This window comes from Lissotriton vulgaris, chromosome 5 (genome assembly GCF_964263255.1).
Source record: "Lissotriton vulgaris chromosome 5, aLisVul1.2, whole genome shotgun sequence".
Lineage (NCBI taxonomy): Eukaryota > Metazoa > Chordata > Amphibia > Caudata > Salamandridae > Lissotriton > Lissotriton vulgaris.
This window is the reverse complement of record NC_141693.1, coordinates 14,444,430-14,461,596: the sequence shown is the minus strand read 5'-3', so window position 1 is coordinate 14,461,596 and position 17,167 is coordinate 14,444,430. Positions and strand designations below refer to the sequence as shown.

Here is a 17,167-nt window from a genome sequence, read left to right as displayed (position 1 = left end):
TCACCCTCAACCCCTCACTCACCCTCAACCCCTCACTCACCCTCAACCCCTCACTCACCCTCACTCACCCTCACCCTCACTCACCCTCAACCCCTCACCCTCACACAGTGCAATAGGTCTCGGAGGATTTTTAGTTAGAGCTTTTAGAATTGTTTATGGCTTTTTTTATTTGTAATTCTTTAGCATTGGCTACAGGAAACAAAAATGCTAAAGATTTACAACAAAAAACCCATAAACAATTCTAAAAGCACTAACTCTAATGCTGCGAGACCTATTGCATTTCCAATGCTTGTTGTAAATGTAAATGTAAATGTATTTGCATTTATATAGCGCACTACTTACCCGTAGGGTCCCAAGGCGCTTTGACCGCTGCGAAACCCTTCCTGGCTTCCCTGAGAGATGGTCCCTTAATGGGTATCTCCAGGGTGAGACCAGGCATCCCCGGCAGTCTGGTGGGGCCGTTAGTGAAGATGAGGCAAGCTAATGCCCAGAGTTGCCGAGTGTGATCGCTGATCAGAGTGGGCACCGAGGCGAGAGAATTATCGAGTCCGCTGACCCTGGTCCAGAAACCTGCCGCGCCGGGAATCGAACCCTGGTCCCGGGCCGTCCTCTGCTTTCGGGTCTGCCGCCTCTAACCAGTGAGCCTCACTTTTACTTTGAAACCTTAGTAAAAGCGCATTTCGCTTGCGAGCCCTAAAAAGAGAATGACTGCTATTAATTAGTATACTAATCAATACAATGAATTATTCCGGTGTATATTGATGATTTAGATGTCTTTCAATTTGTATTTTGCGATGTTTGTGTTATCTTGACATTTTAATATTTATTGTGTATTTATATAGTATGCTTTTATGGTTTTAATTAACCGAATAAAGTGAATTTGACTGACACCAGATTTTCACAAAGATGTAACTCAAATATACTAGTGCACTGTGCAAACAGGAGTATCTGCTCTAATGTGCTCTCTTCACCTCAACTTCATCACCAGCACATCTTCCATGTGAAATGATTTGTACTTGAGTGCTACAGACTGTCGCAGGTATTGAGTCAGATTACAACAAGAACACAAGTAATGCGCTGTGTTGGAAAAAATGACCTCTTTGTAATTTGTTGCCTTCTTCATTACCCGCTTGTATTTTAACTGTCTTTTCTTCCAGGTGTATTGGTTTATACATTTTCACCCATTAAGTTGACTTGTCATGCATTTATGTAATTCATATATATGACTCTCTTCCTGGAAGAGAGCATGCTAGATTCTAATTACAGGTGTATGTATGACCCATTTCCACGAAGGAGAAGTTATTTCTTGAAGATGGTAAAAAAACATCTTTCCCAGTTACTCCTAGGACCCATTTCGTGTTATGCGTTATTCGGGGCATTGCTCCCACTCATATTTCTCCCTTTTATTAAAGTTGACATTTTGGCGTATATGCTGTTCGTAGAGCATCTTCTCTGCTGTGTGTCCTCAGAGGTGAAAACTTTCTTTATAGATTTCCTGAAGAATACAGCCACCAACAGCAGCACCACCGCCGTCGTCAGTAACCCCGCCAGCAGCCCCTCCTTCCCGCTCCTTCCAGGTGGATCTGAAACACAAACACAAAATATATATCATTGTGTGTGATGTAGTAACCAGGGCTTGAGTCAGGGTACCACACGGGTGGATGGCGTCCCCCCACTTATTTTACCGGGAGCTCGATAATTGATGGTGCAACCGTGCAAGCCACCCTTTGTGACGTCACTTCCGGTTGTGACGTCAGCCCCCCACCCACACACACACTTTTTTTTAGGACTTGTGCCCTGGCAGTAACGTTTTCACGTAAATGATGAAATATGCTGCTTTATTCAAAACAACCTCGGATCACACTAGACCTCTGGGCAGCGACAAACAGGGCTGGGGGCAGGGATTAAATGAACTAAAGCCACAAAAACAACCTAGATAGAAACAGATTTCACTCAGACTTTACAGTGATGCACGCTCTTGCTCGCCACTAGTTACACGTGAAAGAACAGGTGTGCGCTTGCACTGTTTGAGACTGCAAGTGCCTCGTAGTGCACCACACAAGCCATGTGCTTACAGGCCAAAGACACAAGTGTCTTTCAAATAATTCCATCCACACCAAGGGAGAAGTTAGTATTAGAGCCCTGGGATTTGCTACGATTCACACAGGAAGTCAGCTGGTACTAGAATATTCTGGAATCAAATACAAATGCTCTATAGCTCCTACACTTTGTACTTTCTATTATGTGGCGCTTTAGCAGATATTGTTATATAGGACTGCGCTCGGGTCAATCCAGGGAACTCACTCGGCCTCTGACTTACTGCAAAGACCTCTGCCCACGCTGGGTTCAGACATTCAGAAGTGGGGCTTTGGAATCAGGTCCTTGGATGATAGCTCAGTTGGCTGAAGGGGCAGCTGCAGAGTTGTTCGTACAAAGATTACAATTATCCACCACTGGACCCTGGAGCTGCATCCACACAAGGGCCCTACAGCCATGACGTCACCGGTGCATGTCGGGCCAGTCAGGTTTGTTATTAACTTCTGCAATGACCAACCAGAGCTGTAGTCACCTGCTGTGGGACGGGACATAGCGCAGATATAGGCAACCCTCCCCATGCATGAAAAACATAGCATGCACTGCCATAAAAAATAACACAAAAACAGGTTTGTTGGAAAACTGTTTACTACAGGTTTATATCATACAAGAAGCATGCAAACGTGGTGGGTTAACTCTTGGACTATCCAAGGGCAGGCAGCGGTGACTGACCTAATCAGCCCTGCCTGCCTGATGAGCCAAACTGTACCTTGGCCAACCCAATAGGTGCTACCACCTACCTGAGGTATTCTGCCCCGCTAATTACCGTGGACCCCCAATCCATGACCTTACTCACACCTTTTTAGGGGCTGAGCATTACAAGGAAGACCCCGGTTGCTCAGGATTACAACCGCCCGAAGGACTAGCGGGGCACCGACGTTTTCATCTAGGGTCCTGAAGTAAAGACTCCTGGGGTTTGGGATAGGGCACCCCTGTTGTGCGCCTGAAGAGAGTACCGCTATTTACCAATTGGCCTATGGATCACCCTGTAACTCCACCAACGCCCTGAACGCGGCCACGGTCATATCCGGGGATCCCCACCAAGGCAGGCTCCATAACCTCCTACAACCTGCAGTTACCAGCCGGACCAATTCCCTATTTACCTCTGGCAGGTGTGCCCCATCTCTATCGGGGTACAATGTGGTGTTTGCACTAATGGGGTCTTGCCTAATTTACCTAGCCATTCTTTTTATTTGATTTGAGTTGAACCAAGCCCTCTTGCTTGGTGGCCATGCACATGGCTTAATTGACCCTGTTTTAGGAATGCTCGATGGCTACCCTGGAAGTTAAGAACGACTGTTTTCTACTTTAACTGCAGTTACCTGTAATATCCCTATGGTGCCCTCCGTGCCAATTTGTGCCTTCTGTTATGGGTTGGCTGTGCCATGTATTTATCCCTCACTGCCCAGGCCATGAATTCAGGGATTGCTGGTGAGCATTTTGGTGTTCGCCTACAAGTCCATGAGTATATTTGTTAATAAGTTATTATTTGTGGCCAACACAAACCACTTATCTTTACCCGCTTACCTCCATTTTTATGGGAGTACAGCACTGGCAGACATTGGATCCCAGGATTGATAATTACTTGTCATGGCTAGGGGAGAGCAGGGAGTTTTGCCAGATCATACCATTGCATCGCTCTTGCTGGGGAGTGACCTAGCCCCCCCCAAACCCTGCCAATTGTTGGTATGTCCCCCAGTGTTGGGGCTGTACCCTGCCCTTTCATGGATACCCAGTGTGCCTCCACTGCCTAACCCAAGGCAATGGTGGACCTGAAACAGGGGTGTGACGCGAGGTTCCCGTAAATGCACTTCCAGTGCTCTGCTTCATTTCATGTTCTCATTTGACCGGGCAAACAATTGGTCTGGATGAAGCCTTTTAGTTTGTGACATCATTCTTGCCAGAGTATGAACACAATTGCTTGCACTGCCCTCTAATGAGCCTGTCTGCTCAGCCACACTACCACAAACCAGAATGAAGTGTGTTCTACTTTAGCCTCTGCTATACTTCTTGGGCCTTGCTGGACTCTGTGCCCACTATTGCTCCTTTAGGTATGCCATCTACAGAGCCAGCTTCATACATTGCCTGGAAGCCAACCCTAGTCTAGCTATGGTCTTTTGATGCTGTGTTGCTCTTAAGCATGGGCGAATTTTGCGAATCTCGCGTTCGCGAATTTTGCGGATTTGCGAACTCGCAATTCGCAAAATCCGCGAATTCTCGCGAATTTGCGGATTTTTTTTTTGTGTGTTCGCGCGGGTTTCTGCCAGTTCGCGAGGGTTTTGTACAATTTCGCAAACGCAAACTTACCTGTCGGGTCGCAAGTTTCGCGAACTTGTTGTTTCTACGTGTCCAGCCTGTTTGGGACACTCTTCTTCATCACTGCCACTCTCTGTCACCACTGCCACTCTCTGACTACTCATGCCACCCTCTGGCCCACCCATGCCACCCTCTGTTTCATCACAGCACTCTCTGGTTGTCCAGTGAGTGTACATTATTGTGGCAAAGCAAGCACACCTTCCCTGCCTCAAGTGACCTGAATTAATTTGGGGCTGATTAATGTGTTACAGAATATTTTTTTAGCTGGCACCTGCTTCCTTAGTGCTTCCTGATTAGTGATCTTTTGCACTTGCTAAGTGCTTTCATTGTTGCAAAATTAGTTACAACACCTGCCCTGCCCCAACTGACAATAATGAATTAGGGGCTGATTAATGGATTTGAACTTCCAGCCTGGCTCCTGCTTGTCTCCCTTAGCTGTAATTCAGGACCTTTGTGGCATATGTGTAACTATTCTGAGGTTCAGAGCAGGGTCACATAATAGTTGCAACTGGCAACTGAACTCTGGAGGGGCCCCTCAGGAAGCACTACAGGAAATGGCTACTAATGATGAGCCTGAACTTTTGAACCTGGTAAGTAGTTTCAGTTTTGCTAAGATCGTATTTCTGCAATTTTGCGCTTATTCGCGGGGCACGAAGTTGTACTGGGAAGCCGCGAACTCACGTGAACAGTGCGAGCAAGCCATAAAATCCGCTGCTCGCGGATTTGCGGATTTTGCGGGAGATTCGCGAATCTCGCGGATTGCGAATTTACCGAAAATCCGCAAAATCAGCGAGCGAAACGGATTTTCCGCCCATGCTTAGTTGCTCTGCTGATGCACCAACCCTGGCCTAGTTGTCCCAGCACCAAAATTCTGATATAGATATTGCTGAAATACAGGCAAGTGTGAATGCTTTGTGCTGGAGAAAACGTTGGATAAATAGATGTTCAAATCTTGCCTGCCCTCTCCTAAATTATGTAAATGCGAATTGCTTTAGTACTTTGTCAGCCTGTGTCCCCAAAACTATGAGAACCATGCCCCTCTGTCTAGGACAGCCGTTCCTACACCACCTGGCTGTGCTAGTCATGGGCCGGCCATCTCTAACTTAAGTGAAGCATTCTGAGGCACGCACTGTTATTTGACTGGTTTTGCTGAGAGCACATTTCCATTGAATAGCCAGTAACTTTTTCGTTTAAAAAAAAAAATTCTTTATGGAATTTTTTCCATGTCACAATGAATTTCTCATATGTATCCAATTTCTAATGTTTTTACAGTATTCATATTTCTATCAACATGTTGGACCTGATTCACAGAACTAACAAGACAAAATCCAAAACTTACTACCATTTTGGTATTCACAGAAGGCACTTACTCCTTTTGATATTCACAGAAGGCACTTACTCATTTCGGTATTCACAGAAGTTAGGACTTCTAACTTTAGGACTCCTAAATGCTTTCTGTGAATACCGAAAATCTTAAAGTTAGGATTTTTCTCAGTTTAGGAGACCTAAAGTTAGGAGTCCTAACTTTACCACTCCAAAACTGAAAAAAATCCTAACTTTACGACTCTCGGAATTCTCGGAATTCACTGAAGGCATTTAGGAGTCCTAAAGTTAGGAGTCTTATCTTTATTATTCCTAAACTGAGAAAAATCCTAACTTTAAGACTTTCGCTATTCACAGAAGGCATTTAGAAGTCCCAAAGTTAGGAGTTCTAACTGTACTACTCCTAAACTAAGAAAAATCTTAACATTAAGGCTTTCGGTATTCACAGAACGCATTTAGGATTCCTAAAGTTAGGACTCCTAACTTCTGTGAATACCGAAATGAGTAAGTGCCTTCTGTGAATACCAAAATGGTAGTAAGTTTAGGATTCTGTCTTACGTAAGTTCTGTGAATCGGGCCTGTTAAGTATAGGTGTATACAATACAATTTTGATTCACATTAATGAATACAGTTGTCATTGTTCATGTAGGCATTTATTATCGTTATTACATATTGTTGTTACATATGGGTGGGAGTTGCTCCGTACTCCAATCCTACAGATCGATTCAATTTGTTGCTTAAACAAATACTGAAAGACAAAAGCTGGTTTTAATTAAACTTTGATATCATTAATCTATAATGAAAGATAATATAGGTGGAGTATCTTCTGCCATTGTTTGTTTACAATACGTTTTTTATTTATCGGGATATTGTGTGATACCTGTGTGTGTGGGGGTTGTGTGTTTCCTGTATCTGCGCCTCCGTTTATTGAGAGATTGCATAGCGCCTGGTGTTGGGGGAGAAGAATGCGTGTATGTTGTTGGAGAGGGGTCTATGTATATGTGAGGATCTCTGTTGCGTTTGTGATTATGTCGTACATGATCATATCTGGTATCTTTTAAGGTATTGTATTAGCTAATTTTGCTTCAATGATAGTCAGGTATGTCCCCCATTCTGGGGCTGTAGTTTCTGACGGTGTATCTGTATGCTGTTTTTGCGAAATATCTAACTTAGCCATTAAGGCTTTGCATAGCTCTTTAAGCCATTGGGATGTGGGGTGGGGGGGCATCCTTGCTTTCAAGCACATAGCTAATCTTGCGTTTTTCTAGATCCAAGAATTTGTTCAATGCTTTGTGTTTGGGCGTGCATTTAGTAACTCCTAACAAGAAATGTTGCCCAAGTGCTTGCACTGGTATTTCTGTAGCTTCGGTCAAGATCTCTGCCACTTCTTTCCAGTATGCAACTATAAAAACGTTAACAGCCATTACATCACATGCGTTACAACACATGCAAATACAATGCGGTCGTTACAACCACCGCGTTGTTACATCGCAGTACATTACAACGCAAGTCGCTATATCGACTTGCTGTAGGGGGGACGCTAACATAACGAATAATATAATTTACTATTCTAACACCTTCCCTATTGTTGCACACACTGGAGTTGAAATAGTAAATTATACTATTCCTAAATCCAGTGCGCCCCCTACAGCAAGTCGATGTAACAACTTGCGTGGTAACGTACTGTGATGTAACAACGCAGTCGTTGTAACAATCGCAGTATAATTGCATGTGTTGTAAGGAGTCCTATTCCTATTAAAACCAGCGCCACAACAGTATCCGCAAAAAGTCGATCAACAAATGGCCTAAAACAAGGCTGCATATTAGCCCCACTACTCTTCATCCTCTACACTGCGACATGCCTAAATTATTTGCAGGTGCAAGCCTTGCTGCTCCTAAAGTCGGGGGTGCGTGTCAAAGAGCCCTCATCACCCTTAATACTTATAATACAACAAACAAACTTCTGGTGAACACCTCAAAAACCAAAGTTACGTTTTTTGGGAACCATCCTAAAAAGAAAACCCTGCTCTGGCATGTAGGCGGATCGCAAATTGTTACCTGTACAAGATATAACTATGTGTGAGTGTGGTTCAATGAAAGGGAAAACCAGGTGGCCCATTTCAAGCACATCATGTCCAAGGGAGCCAGGGTGATACACAGCCTGAGATGTTTAAACATCAACTGCACAGCCCTTCCGCTGAGCCAATTTTAAATGTCCAACCACCAGTCTTCTGACAGCTCTGTCCCACGGCCACTTGGCCTTCCCAGGTAAAATGAGCCCATGCCTTGAGAACTATCAAATATTGGCCTTTCAGAAAATACTCTCCTTTCTCCAGTATGCAAGGAGGGCCAGGCTGAGGTAGGAGTTATGCCTGGCCAGCACTGATCTTCATTGCTTAGGCGACTTAGTGAAAGTTTACATCGGCATCCTGCGTGCCCCAGCCCAATCCCTGAAAGCACAACTACTATCCCCCCGGCACTCACAGTTGCAATTGGCTACTGGCATACTAAAGATCAAATCTACTAATCTGTCTAATCCAAACATCCCTCTGTCAATGTGGAAAAGAACAATAAAAAACAAATCACTGAAGTTTCATTTGAGAGAGACATTGCAAGGCTTCCACAAAAATCACTTTTTACAGCCCTAGACGCCTCGTACATCAAGGGGAAAGCTCAACCTTACTTTAGTTACTTACTTCAACCACAGACTCATAATAGGATCACTTATATGAGGTTGCTAACCCTTCCAATCCATGATTTCAACCCGCTCTGGGTACGGAAGAATGGACGGCTATCTTGCAGGCTTTGCAGCTACCAGGACAAATCTTGGCTACACTGCTCAAACCTTAGCTAGGGCCAGGAAGTTTATCAATATTATTCTAACCGCACGGCACACAGCGCAGCTCAAAGAACTCTGCTAAAGTCTACATGTAGGCCCTCAATTTGAGCACTTCCAACACATAATGATTCTAGTAATTGAACACGAACAATAGCAGTGCAACAGAGAATATCTGCAGTCTTGAGCAACACAAGGGACAATAGCTGAAATCCATCATAATGAGACGTAGGATCTGAAAATATTTTTTAGTACCCAGTATTTTACAATCTCGCTCTTAACATGTCGTCCTTTATAAACACTGTTTTACGTCCCTCTTTTGTAAAGTTTTTAACATTGGTACTTTGTGCAAAGGTTTTAATTAACTGTGCACTTAAAAATAATAATGATTAGAACTTTGGAATGTTGGGAGCTCCATTGAAAACAACGGAGTGCTCCGAGCTTATAGTGGCTGGTATAAGCCTGGAGCTTCAACATTCCAATGTTTCTTTGTTCACAGCTCTGGTCGTGAACAAAGGCTTCAGGGAACCTGAGGGGATTCCAATCCCCTCACGCTTCCAAAAGGCTTTGTTTTTTGTTTGAACATTTTGTCCTCTAGTGACAGAATGTTCTAATAGCCTTATAGCCCTTCGTAGATGGGCTATACCGCTATTAAAGTCCCTCTCCCTTGTTAAAGGCCCTCGCCTTTGGCTCGGGGCCTTTATCGCTGGAGAGGGCCTTTAATAGCCGGTATAGCCCCCTACGGCGGGCTATAAGGCTATATTAGAACATTGGAATGTTGGGAGCTCCATTGAAAACAATGGAGTGCTCCGGGCTTATAGTGGCTGGTATAAGCCTGGAGCTTCAACATTCCAATGTTTCTTTGTTCACAGCTCTGGTCGTGAACATAGGCTTCAGGGAACCTGAGGGGATTCCAATCCCCTCACGCTTCCAAAAGGCTTTGTTTTTTTGTTTGAACATTCTGTCCTCTAGTGACAGAATGTTCTAATAGCCTTATAGCCCTTCGTAGATGGGCTATACCGCTATTAAAGTCCCTCTCCCTTGTTAAAGGCCCTCGCCTTTGGCTCGGGGCCTTTATCGCTGAAGAGGGCCTTTAATAGCCGGTATAGCCCTCTACGGCGGGCTATAAGGCTATATTATGGATTGTAAGCAACTATTCTTCTTTATGACCATACTAGGCGTAGAAATGTAGCCATGGGGGTGTTGCATCCTGGATAGTTAGCCGGTGAGGCTGGGTACATTCTAGCAGTGATAAGTATGGTGTAAATAGTTTTATAGGGTGTACTTGAGTATTGCATTAATTGAGATAGTCTTAGTGTTCATCAATCAATCAATCAGGGAATTGTGAAGCGCGCTACTCACCCATGAGTGTCTCAAAGCGCTTGGGGGTGAGTGCAGCCCCGGATCTGTCGAGGAGCCAGGTCGTGAGGCTCTTCCTGAAGGTGTGCAGAGTGGGTGTGAGTCTGATGTTGATAGGAGCGCATTCCAAGTCTTTGCCGCGATGAAGCAGAAGGCTCTTCCTCCCGTTTTGGCTCTGCGAATGCACAGGATTTTGGCGACGGATCGGCGGTTTCTCTTGGGTATGTGGAAGGAGATTCTTTTGTTAAGATATTGGGGTCGGGTGTTGTGAAGGCATTTGCAGGTGTGGGTGAGTATCTTGAAGGTTACTCTCTTCTCAACGGGGAGCCAATGGAGGTTTCGCAGGTGTTGGGTGATGTGTTCATGTTGAGGGATGCCGAGGACAAGTCTGGCTGATGTGTTCTGTATGGTCTAGAGCAGGGATTTGTTGATTCTGTCATAGAGGGCGTTTCCATAGTCCAGTCTTCTGGTTTTGAGGGCGTGGGTGACGGCCTTTCTGGATTCGGGGTGATCTATTTGAAGGTTTTGTGAAGATTGCGGAGGGTGTTAAAACAGGTGGAGGTGACGGCGTTGATCTATTGGTTTATAGTGAGGGAGGAGTCGAGTATGATGCCGAGGTTCCGGGCGTGGTCCGTGGGGGTGGTGGAGGGGCTCAGATGGTGGTGGGCAAACAGGTGTTGTCCCATGCAGGGGCCGAGGACAAGGACTTCTGTCTTCTCCAAGTTTTGCGACAGGGTATAGAGCACGTGTGGTATGATAGCCACGATGTTATGTTGTCAAGGTACAGTTGTTACTCCCTAGACCATATCCAGAGACTAGCAAGAGTACTTTCTATCAAGTATTAACACGGCACATCGTAGATGGTGTTCTCCTGCCGCCCAACCCCCATATCGTCGTGGCCATCATACCACACGTGCTTTATACCCTGCTGCAAATTCTTAAGTTACATCAAGAACACAAAAGGACGCCTAACCTTTTATCATCTCTCTTCCTTGATTGGATTATTTGTTGGCTCTAACAGACGAGCACGACGCAAGGGTCTAACTGCCACCTTTGCAGCAACACATCATTTGTCCAGGGTTACAACCGTTTCTACTTATTCCTAAATCCTCTGCATAGATTCTGCCCTGAAGAAGTCCTGTTTATAAGGACGAAACGCGTTGGCTGTCTGTATTTTAAAGAATGAACCAATGAAGGAAAAGTAAAACTTGACCCGTGTACAAAGGCTCCGTGGCTCCGTAGAAATGTACTACTTAAATGATTTTTGAACATTGTCGTAAAGTAGTGCAGCTCTGATTTAGTGTTTCCATAAGGACAATGGTCATTATGAAACAAGGAGTAATGGGTCCCTACCTGATTTAGGGAGTACTATCAGTACCACCTCTCGTAGGGATGTGAGTAGTATGCCTTTAGCATATACATCTATATACATACAATGTACATGTGGGCATGTGCTTGATAGGTTGTATAAAATTCTGGAGGCCATCCATCTGTTTCTGGTGTTTTCCCTCTTGCCAGCTGTTGTATGGCATTTTCTATTTCATTTGTTGAAATAGGGATTCTAGATCTGTGTATTTTTCTTGTGTTATTTGTGAGAGTTCAATGTCCTCTATGAATGACTGTATGTCTGCAGTGTCCACATTTTCAGGGGTGTTATGCAGTGTTGCATAGTAAGAGTGGGAGGCTGCATTTATTTAATTCTGTGTGTTAACTATGTTATCTGTTACATCTCGAATAGCTAGAATCGGTATCTTGGCATATCAGATGGTAGCAACCAGGCCAAAACTCTGCCTGCTTATTCACCTTCTGCATGTTGTTTAGCCGCATATTCCCTATAATCAATCACTCCTGCATGGTCCAATGCATTTTTATGGGCCAGACTTGCTTCAGCTAATGGTCCTGTCTGTGAGGCCATGTCAAGAGTCCCTCGTTTTAGGCGTCCTATTTCAGTTTCTAACTGGGTTAGTTCCTGCTCTAGGACAATTTTAGTCCCGTAGGCCATTTTGATTGTGTTTCTTTGTAATTCTACCTTGAATGCATCCCATTCAACCCCTGGTCCTCAGGCAATGTCGTTGTTTTCCTGAAAATAGGTAGTTATGTCTTTTGATATGATAGCACAAAATGGCTCGTCTTTGAGTGCCGCCATAAGTAGTTGCAATGTAGGTATCGTAGACACAGGTCTACCCCAAGTCAGCCATAAATGTAGTGGGGTATGGTCCCATAGTACCCGACCAAGATATTCCGCCCTGGAGACCTTGATAAGGGCATCATGGGAGCCATATATTAAGTCTATTCTAGTTTGCAGGTCATGTAGACTTGAGTAGTGAGAATATTTCCTGACTTCTGGTTGCAACCCTCCCCAGGTGTCACATATCATTAAGTCCATGGACCAAGCTTGTAGACTATGGGTCTAAGCGATTGACTACGGGTCAATTGGTGGGGAGCGGGAAAGGTCCATGTCCAAATTCTGAGTGCAATTGAAGTCTCTGCCCCAGAATACAGGGGCTAGTGTATCATGCAATAATGTAGGAGAAAAAGAATGTAAAAAGGAAGTCTGGTTGGGATTTGGTGCGTAAATCAACACAAGAGTTAGTGGTTGACTTTCTTATCTCCTTTCCAATACCACATTTCCGCCCTCCTAGTTGGTTAGGGTGTGTATAATGCACCCCCATCCAAAAGACACTTTTTGATGTTACACCTATTCATGCTGTTTTTACTGTATGCTTTGTACATATGTTTTGATCTGCTCTTATTTTCAGTCTAAGTAACATTTATTGTTTGTATAGCACTCTGATATCCGCTAGGATCTTGTTCCCGCTCTATAAAACTTTCAAATAAATAAATAAACGCTGTTCCTGGTGCCACCCATATCAGCATGCCCCTTGCATAACTAGAGTAGGTAGTACCGATCAGTGTCCCCTTCCAGCGTTTAAGTATTGGATCGAGTGTTTGTATGGTGAGATGCGTTTCTTGTAATAATGCTATATTGACTTGCCGCCTTCTAAGGCATTGATATAGTCAATACCGTTTAGTGTATTCCACCAAACCCTGTACATTCCATGTTAATCTTGCTGTTGTTGGGGTCGGAGTATGCATCTGTGAGTGCATATTGGAGTCAGAGTGTATATTATTATCACACATACAGTATCCCCCTCCACCCAGGCTTCAAAACCTATTGCATATACTCTATCTCCATTTTTATAGGTAGAAAAGGTGTATCCATCTCAAGGTGAAAAAGTGAAACAAGAACAATAATATAGCCCAACTCCTACATCCTAGCCGGTATGCCAACGGGCGGCTGCCCATTTGCACTGAAATGCATAATAACCCAGATATGTTTATCAAGAAACAATGGTCTACACAGAAATTCTTAGAAGGGAGTGCCGGCTGCCAAGAGGCCAACTCAGGACACTCAAGTAGAAACTGCCTTTCAGTGCATGTTCTAAAGGAGATGTTGTCCCAATAAGTTCATATCATTAGCATGCTGGCTTCACCCTGCCTCCTGTGTTTACTGCAAACCTCATATCATGTCGTTAGTTGTTTGTGGTGTGACTGTCGGGCCATCGCCTATCGCTGTAGCTATATTGGTGGCTGAAAGATGCGGTAATTCATCTGGTTGAATCTCTAGTTCTGAGACAGAAGCTGCAGGGGAGGATAGGTTAAACAGGCAACTGGTAATGTCTGTGTCTTGGGGCCTATTATTATTGCACTGCCCGGTGTGGGCCTTTTAATTTCTGGATCGCTTGCAGTGAGGATTCCGATGCCTGGGAGATGTATGGGGAGGGGTAAAGAGGGAGAGGGTCCAGGCAGACAAGGGGGAATCTCCCCCTGCTGCTGTAACTTCCAACCCTCTGTGGTTCACCAGCGCTGTTGGCTCACAACTTCCCTGTGCCTTAGTGTCCAGTTAAAGGTTTGTTCCCCTTATTGGTGTTCACCCACATCTGGCTGCTCTTATCTTTCTCGCGGTCCGCTGTGCTCTTTGTTCTCAGATGCTTTGTGGCTGCGTTGTGTGGGCAGCTCTGGTTCTGCAGCATCGTTGCAGTTGCATGGCGCTATGGCGATGATTATTCCAGTGATAGCAATGTTTTCCATAGAACATCGCTGGTTATTAAGCGATGTTCCATGGAAAATGGCGATAACCTTGCTGATACAACCATGTGGTCATATCAGCATAATCCACCTCCAATATAAGGTATAGGTAAGTCAGCATTTTTGCAGATGTTAGTTTTTGGCAAAAACCGCGGTTTTCGCCAAAAACTAACATCTGCAAAAATGCCTGGGCCTCCTTGTAAATATCACAATGTGCACATCAGCGATATTTACAAGGTTGTTCTGCCCAGTGACGCCCCCTTTGCATCTCATTAGAGATGCAAAGGGAGGCGTCAGGTATAAGGGTGCTAACATGCGCTAAAGCATTTTATCACCCTCTTTAAACAGGGAAATAGTTTTATCTCTGCGTTTTTGGATTTTAAAGCCAAAAAAGCAGAGATAAGGCCCTTGTTAATATGCCCCTGTATACGTTGGAGGGGAGAGATAGGGTGGAGTGCCACGACAGTACGCCCCTACTGCTAGTAGAAATGACGAGAAATCTCACCATATGCTTTCCTAGGCCATGTTCATTGCTGAGCTGAACCTAGTGTAAAGACTTAGAACTGTCCGGACCTGTGAGCTCTTGAAATTGAAGCTCGTCTGCATTGCATTAACGTTTTGCCACTGGATTCAAGCAAGCCGGGCTGAAGACGGCTGGAATGCCAGAAACCGGTCCTCGGAAGCTTGTTTCCGGTCCAGGGAAGGCATGGCTTGGCAGTTCGGGCTGGACTGTTCCCATGAGGCACAGGGTCAGACTGATTTGCATATAGCCATGTCTGAACTGGGGTGGCAGAGTGGGCTAAAGAACGGTGATGGATTAAACCCAAATCTTTTGACTGGGTGTGAGTGTTTGATTGGTTCAGATGCTCCGTCCATTACCACCCCCTTTTGTACCGCTTTTGGCCGCCATAAGTGTGGCAGGGTATGCTCAGACGTGAGTCCCTTGCTCACTTTGCCACTGGATTCAAGCAAGCCGGGCTGAAGATGGCTGGAATGCCAGAAACCGGTCCTCATAAGCTTGTTTCCGGTCCAGGGAAGGCATGGCTTGGCAGTTCGGGCTGGACTGTTCCCATGAGGCACTGGGTCAGACTGATTTGCATATAGCCATGTCTGAACTGGGGTGGCAGAGTGGGCTAAAGAACGGTGATGGATTAAACCCAGATCTTTTGACTGGGTGTGAGTGTTTGATTGGTTCAGATGCTCCGTCCATTACCACCCCCTTTTGTACCGCTTTTGGCCGCCATAAGTTTGGCAGGGTATGCTCAGACGTGAGTCCCTTGCTAACTTTGCCACTGGATTCAAGCAAGCCGGGCTGAAGACGGCTGGAATGCCAGAAACCAGTCCTAGGAAGCTTGTTTCCGGTCCAGGGAAGGCATGGCTTGGTAGTTCGGGCTGGACTGTTCCCATGAGGCACAGGGTCAGACTGATTTGCATATAGCCATGTCTGAACTGGGGTTTCAGAGTGGGCTAAAGAACGGTGATGGTAAAAACCCAGATCTTTTGACTGGGTGTGAGTGTTTGATTGGTTCATATGCTCCGTCCATTACCACCTCCTTTTGTACCGAAGTGACAACAAATGGCAGGATCTCGGGCTGAATGGTCAAGCATCCTATCCGGCTCATGGCTTGACATTAGCAAGGCTTCCCCCTCAGCATCTGGGAGCTGACACTCTGTACTAACCCTAGGCAAAGTATTACACTATGCTCGTGTTGTTTGCGAAGTTTGCGCTACTTCACACTACACAAATTGCACGTAGCACAGAGCAAACACGCATAACGTAGCGGTATTTTTTGCTTGCTTGCGGTCCTCAACTTCAAGTTGGCGACCGCAAGCGAGCAAAACGACATCCCGGCAAGACTTTTTTCCTTGTTCGCGATCAGCAACACCACGTTGCCGATCACGAGCGTGGAAATAAACCTCCCGGTGAGATACTCAATGCATGGAGATCAGGTTCCTCATTGTGAGTTGTCGCGTATGCACGCAACCGCTAGCAATGAGAAAGTACCAGTCCGCGTTGAGAAAGCTGCCGATCAAATAGAAATCTACTCGAGCGGCAGAAAATGACTGCTTGCACTGTGCAAGATGCACAGGTGATTTGCCCGACATCACAGGGTGTTTAGTCAAAGCTGAGGCTGGAACCTGGCTCCCAGTCAGCAGTTGTGACCTTTAAGGGACTGGCATCCAATTAAACCATTGCCCCCCTGGAGTAGCAGTTTTTGCCCATTCAGAATGCGCCCGCACCACATATTCATATACACTAGCTCCCATATGGGTTACCAGGATGGAAAATAGAACAATTGGCAAACTGTTATAACTGTGCGGTAGCAAGCCAATAATGCATCTTGTTTACCAGTTGTGTACCCCCATGTTACTCTGTTATTTGCATAGCAAACACTGTGCCCCTCTATTGCGAGAACACTTTTTGCTGGTTACACCCATTTCCACTAAACCGTTTGGAAAAGTATGGCTGCTGTATAGTCTTGCATTATCGTTGGCTCTGCGGCGCTATTGCCTTAGGAAGACTGCCTTTCCTTGTTAAATGCTCATCGGAACAGCCCTGGACCCCTGTACCCTGCTCCGACTGGAGACAGGTGTAGGGGTACTCACGCAACCTATTTTCAGGTGTAGCCTGTACTCATGTTTTAAAGTGCAGCTTGCACATGCTAGAATGGAAATTATTTTGCTTATGTATTATCATATGTAAGTTACCGCTCGCTGCACCATTTTCTATTCAGGTGCCATTTTGAATCATGATCGAAACCAATCTTTTGCTATTTTTGAGTAAAGGCCTTTGCTGAGTTGAGTTTCTTCAAGGTTGAGTTTTGCTTCACTAATGAATGCACTGTTCTTATTAGCGCATACTTTTCTCTCTAGATAGAGGCCTTCTCCCACTTGTCTAGTGGCAGGGATGAGCAGAAAGACCTTGAATAGCAGATAATGTGTGCACGATCTCAAAATCGAAACGTACTCTTTGTACTTCATCTGCTTGGATAATTCCATTGTGGGCATATGTTGTATATGGTAAGATGTTTTAATATGTTTTTTCTTGTATTCATTTAATGTGGTTATCAGTGTTTCTTTAGAATACAGAAGGTAGAACTCTTCATGTTGAGTTCTATATTCTACCTATAAATGTGCTGGTATAGAATG

General features: G+C 45.0%; 1 protein-coding gene across 1 annotated transcript in view; it reads right to left on the bottom strand.

Moving 5' to 3' along the window:
- Positions 1-685: 685 nt before the first annotated feature.
- LOC147709997 (zinc-alpha-2-glycoprotein-like) overlaps positions 686-17,167 on the bottom strand; it is a 177,135-nt gene continuing 160,653 nt past the window's right edge. The window contains exon 6 of the mRNA XM_086920676.1: positions 686-1,583. Coding sequence (XP_086776802.1) covers positions 1,360-1,583 — 224 coding nt within the window. The 3' untranslated portion in view covers positions 686-1,359. The remainder of the gene's footprint in view (positions 1,584-17,167) is intronic.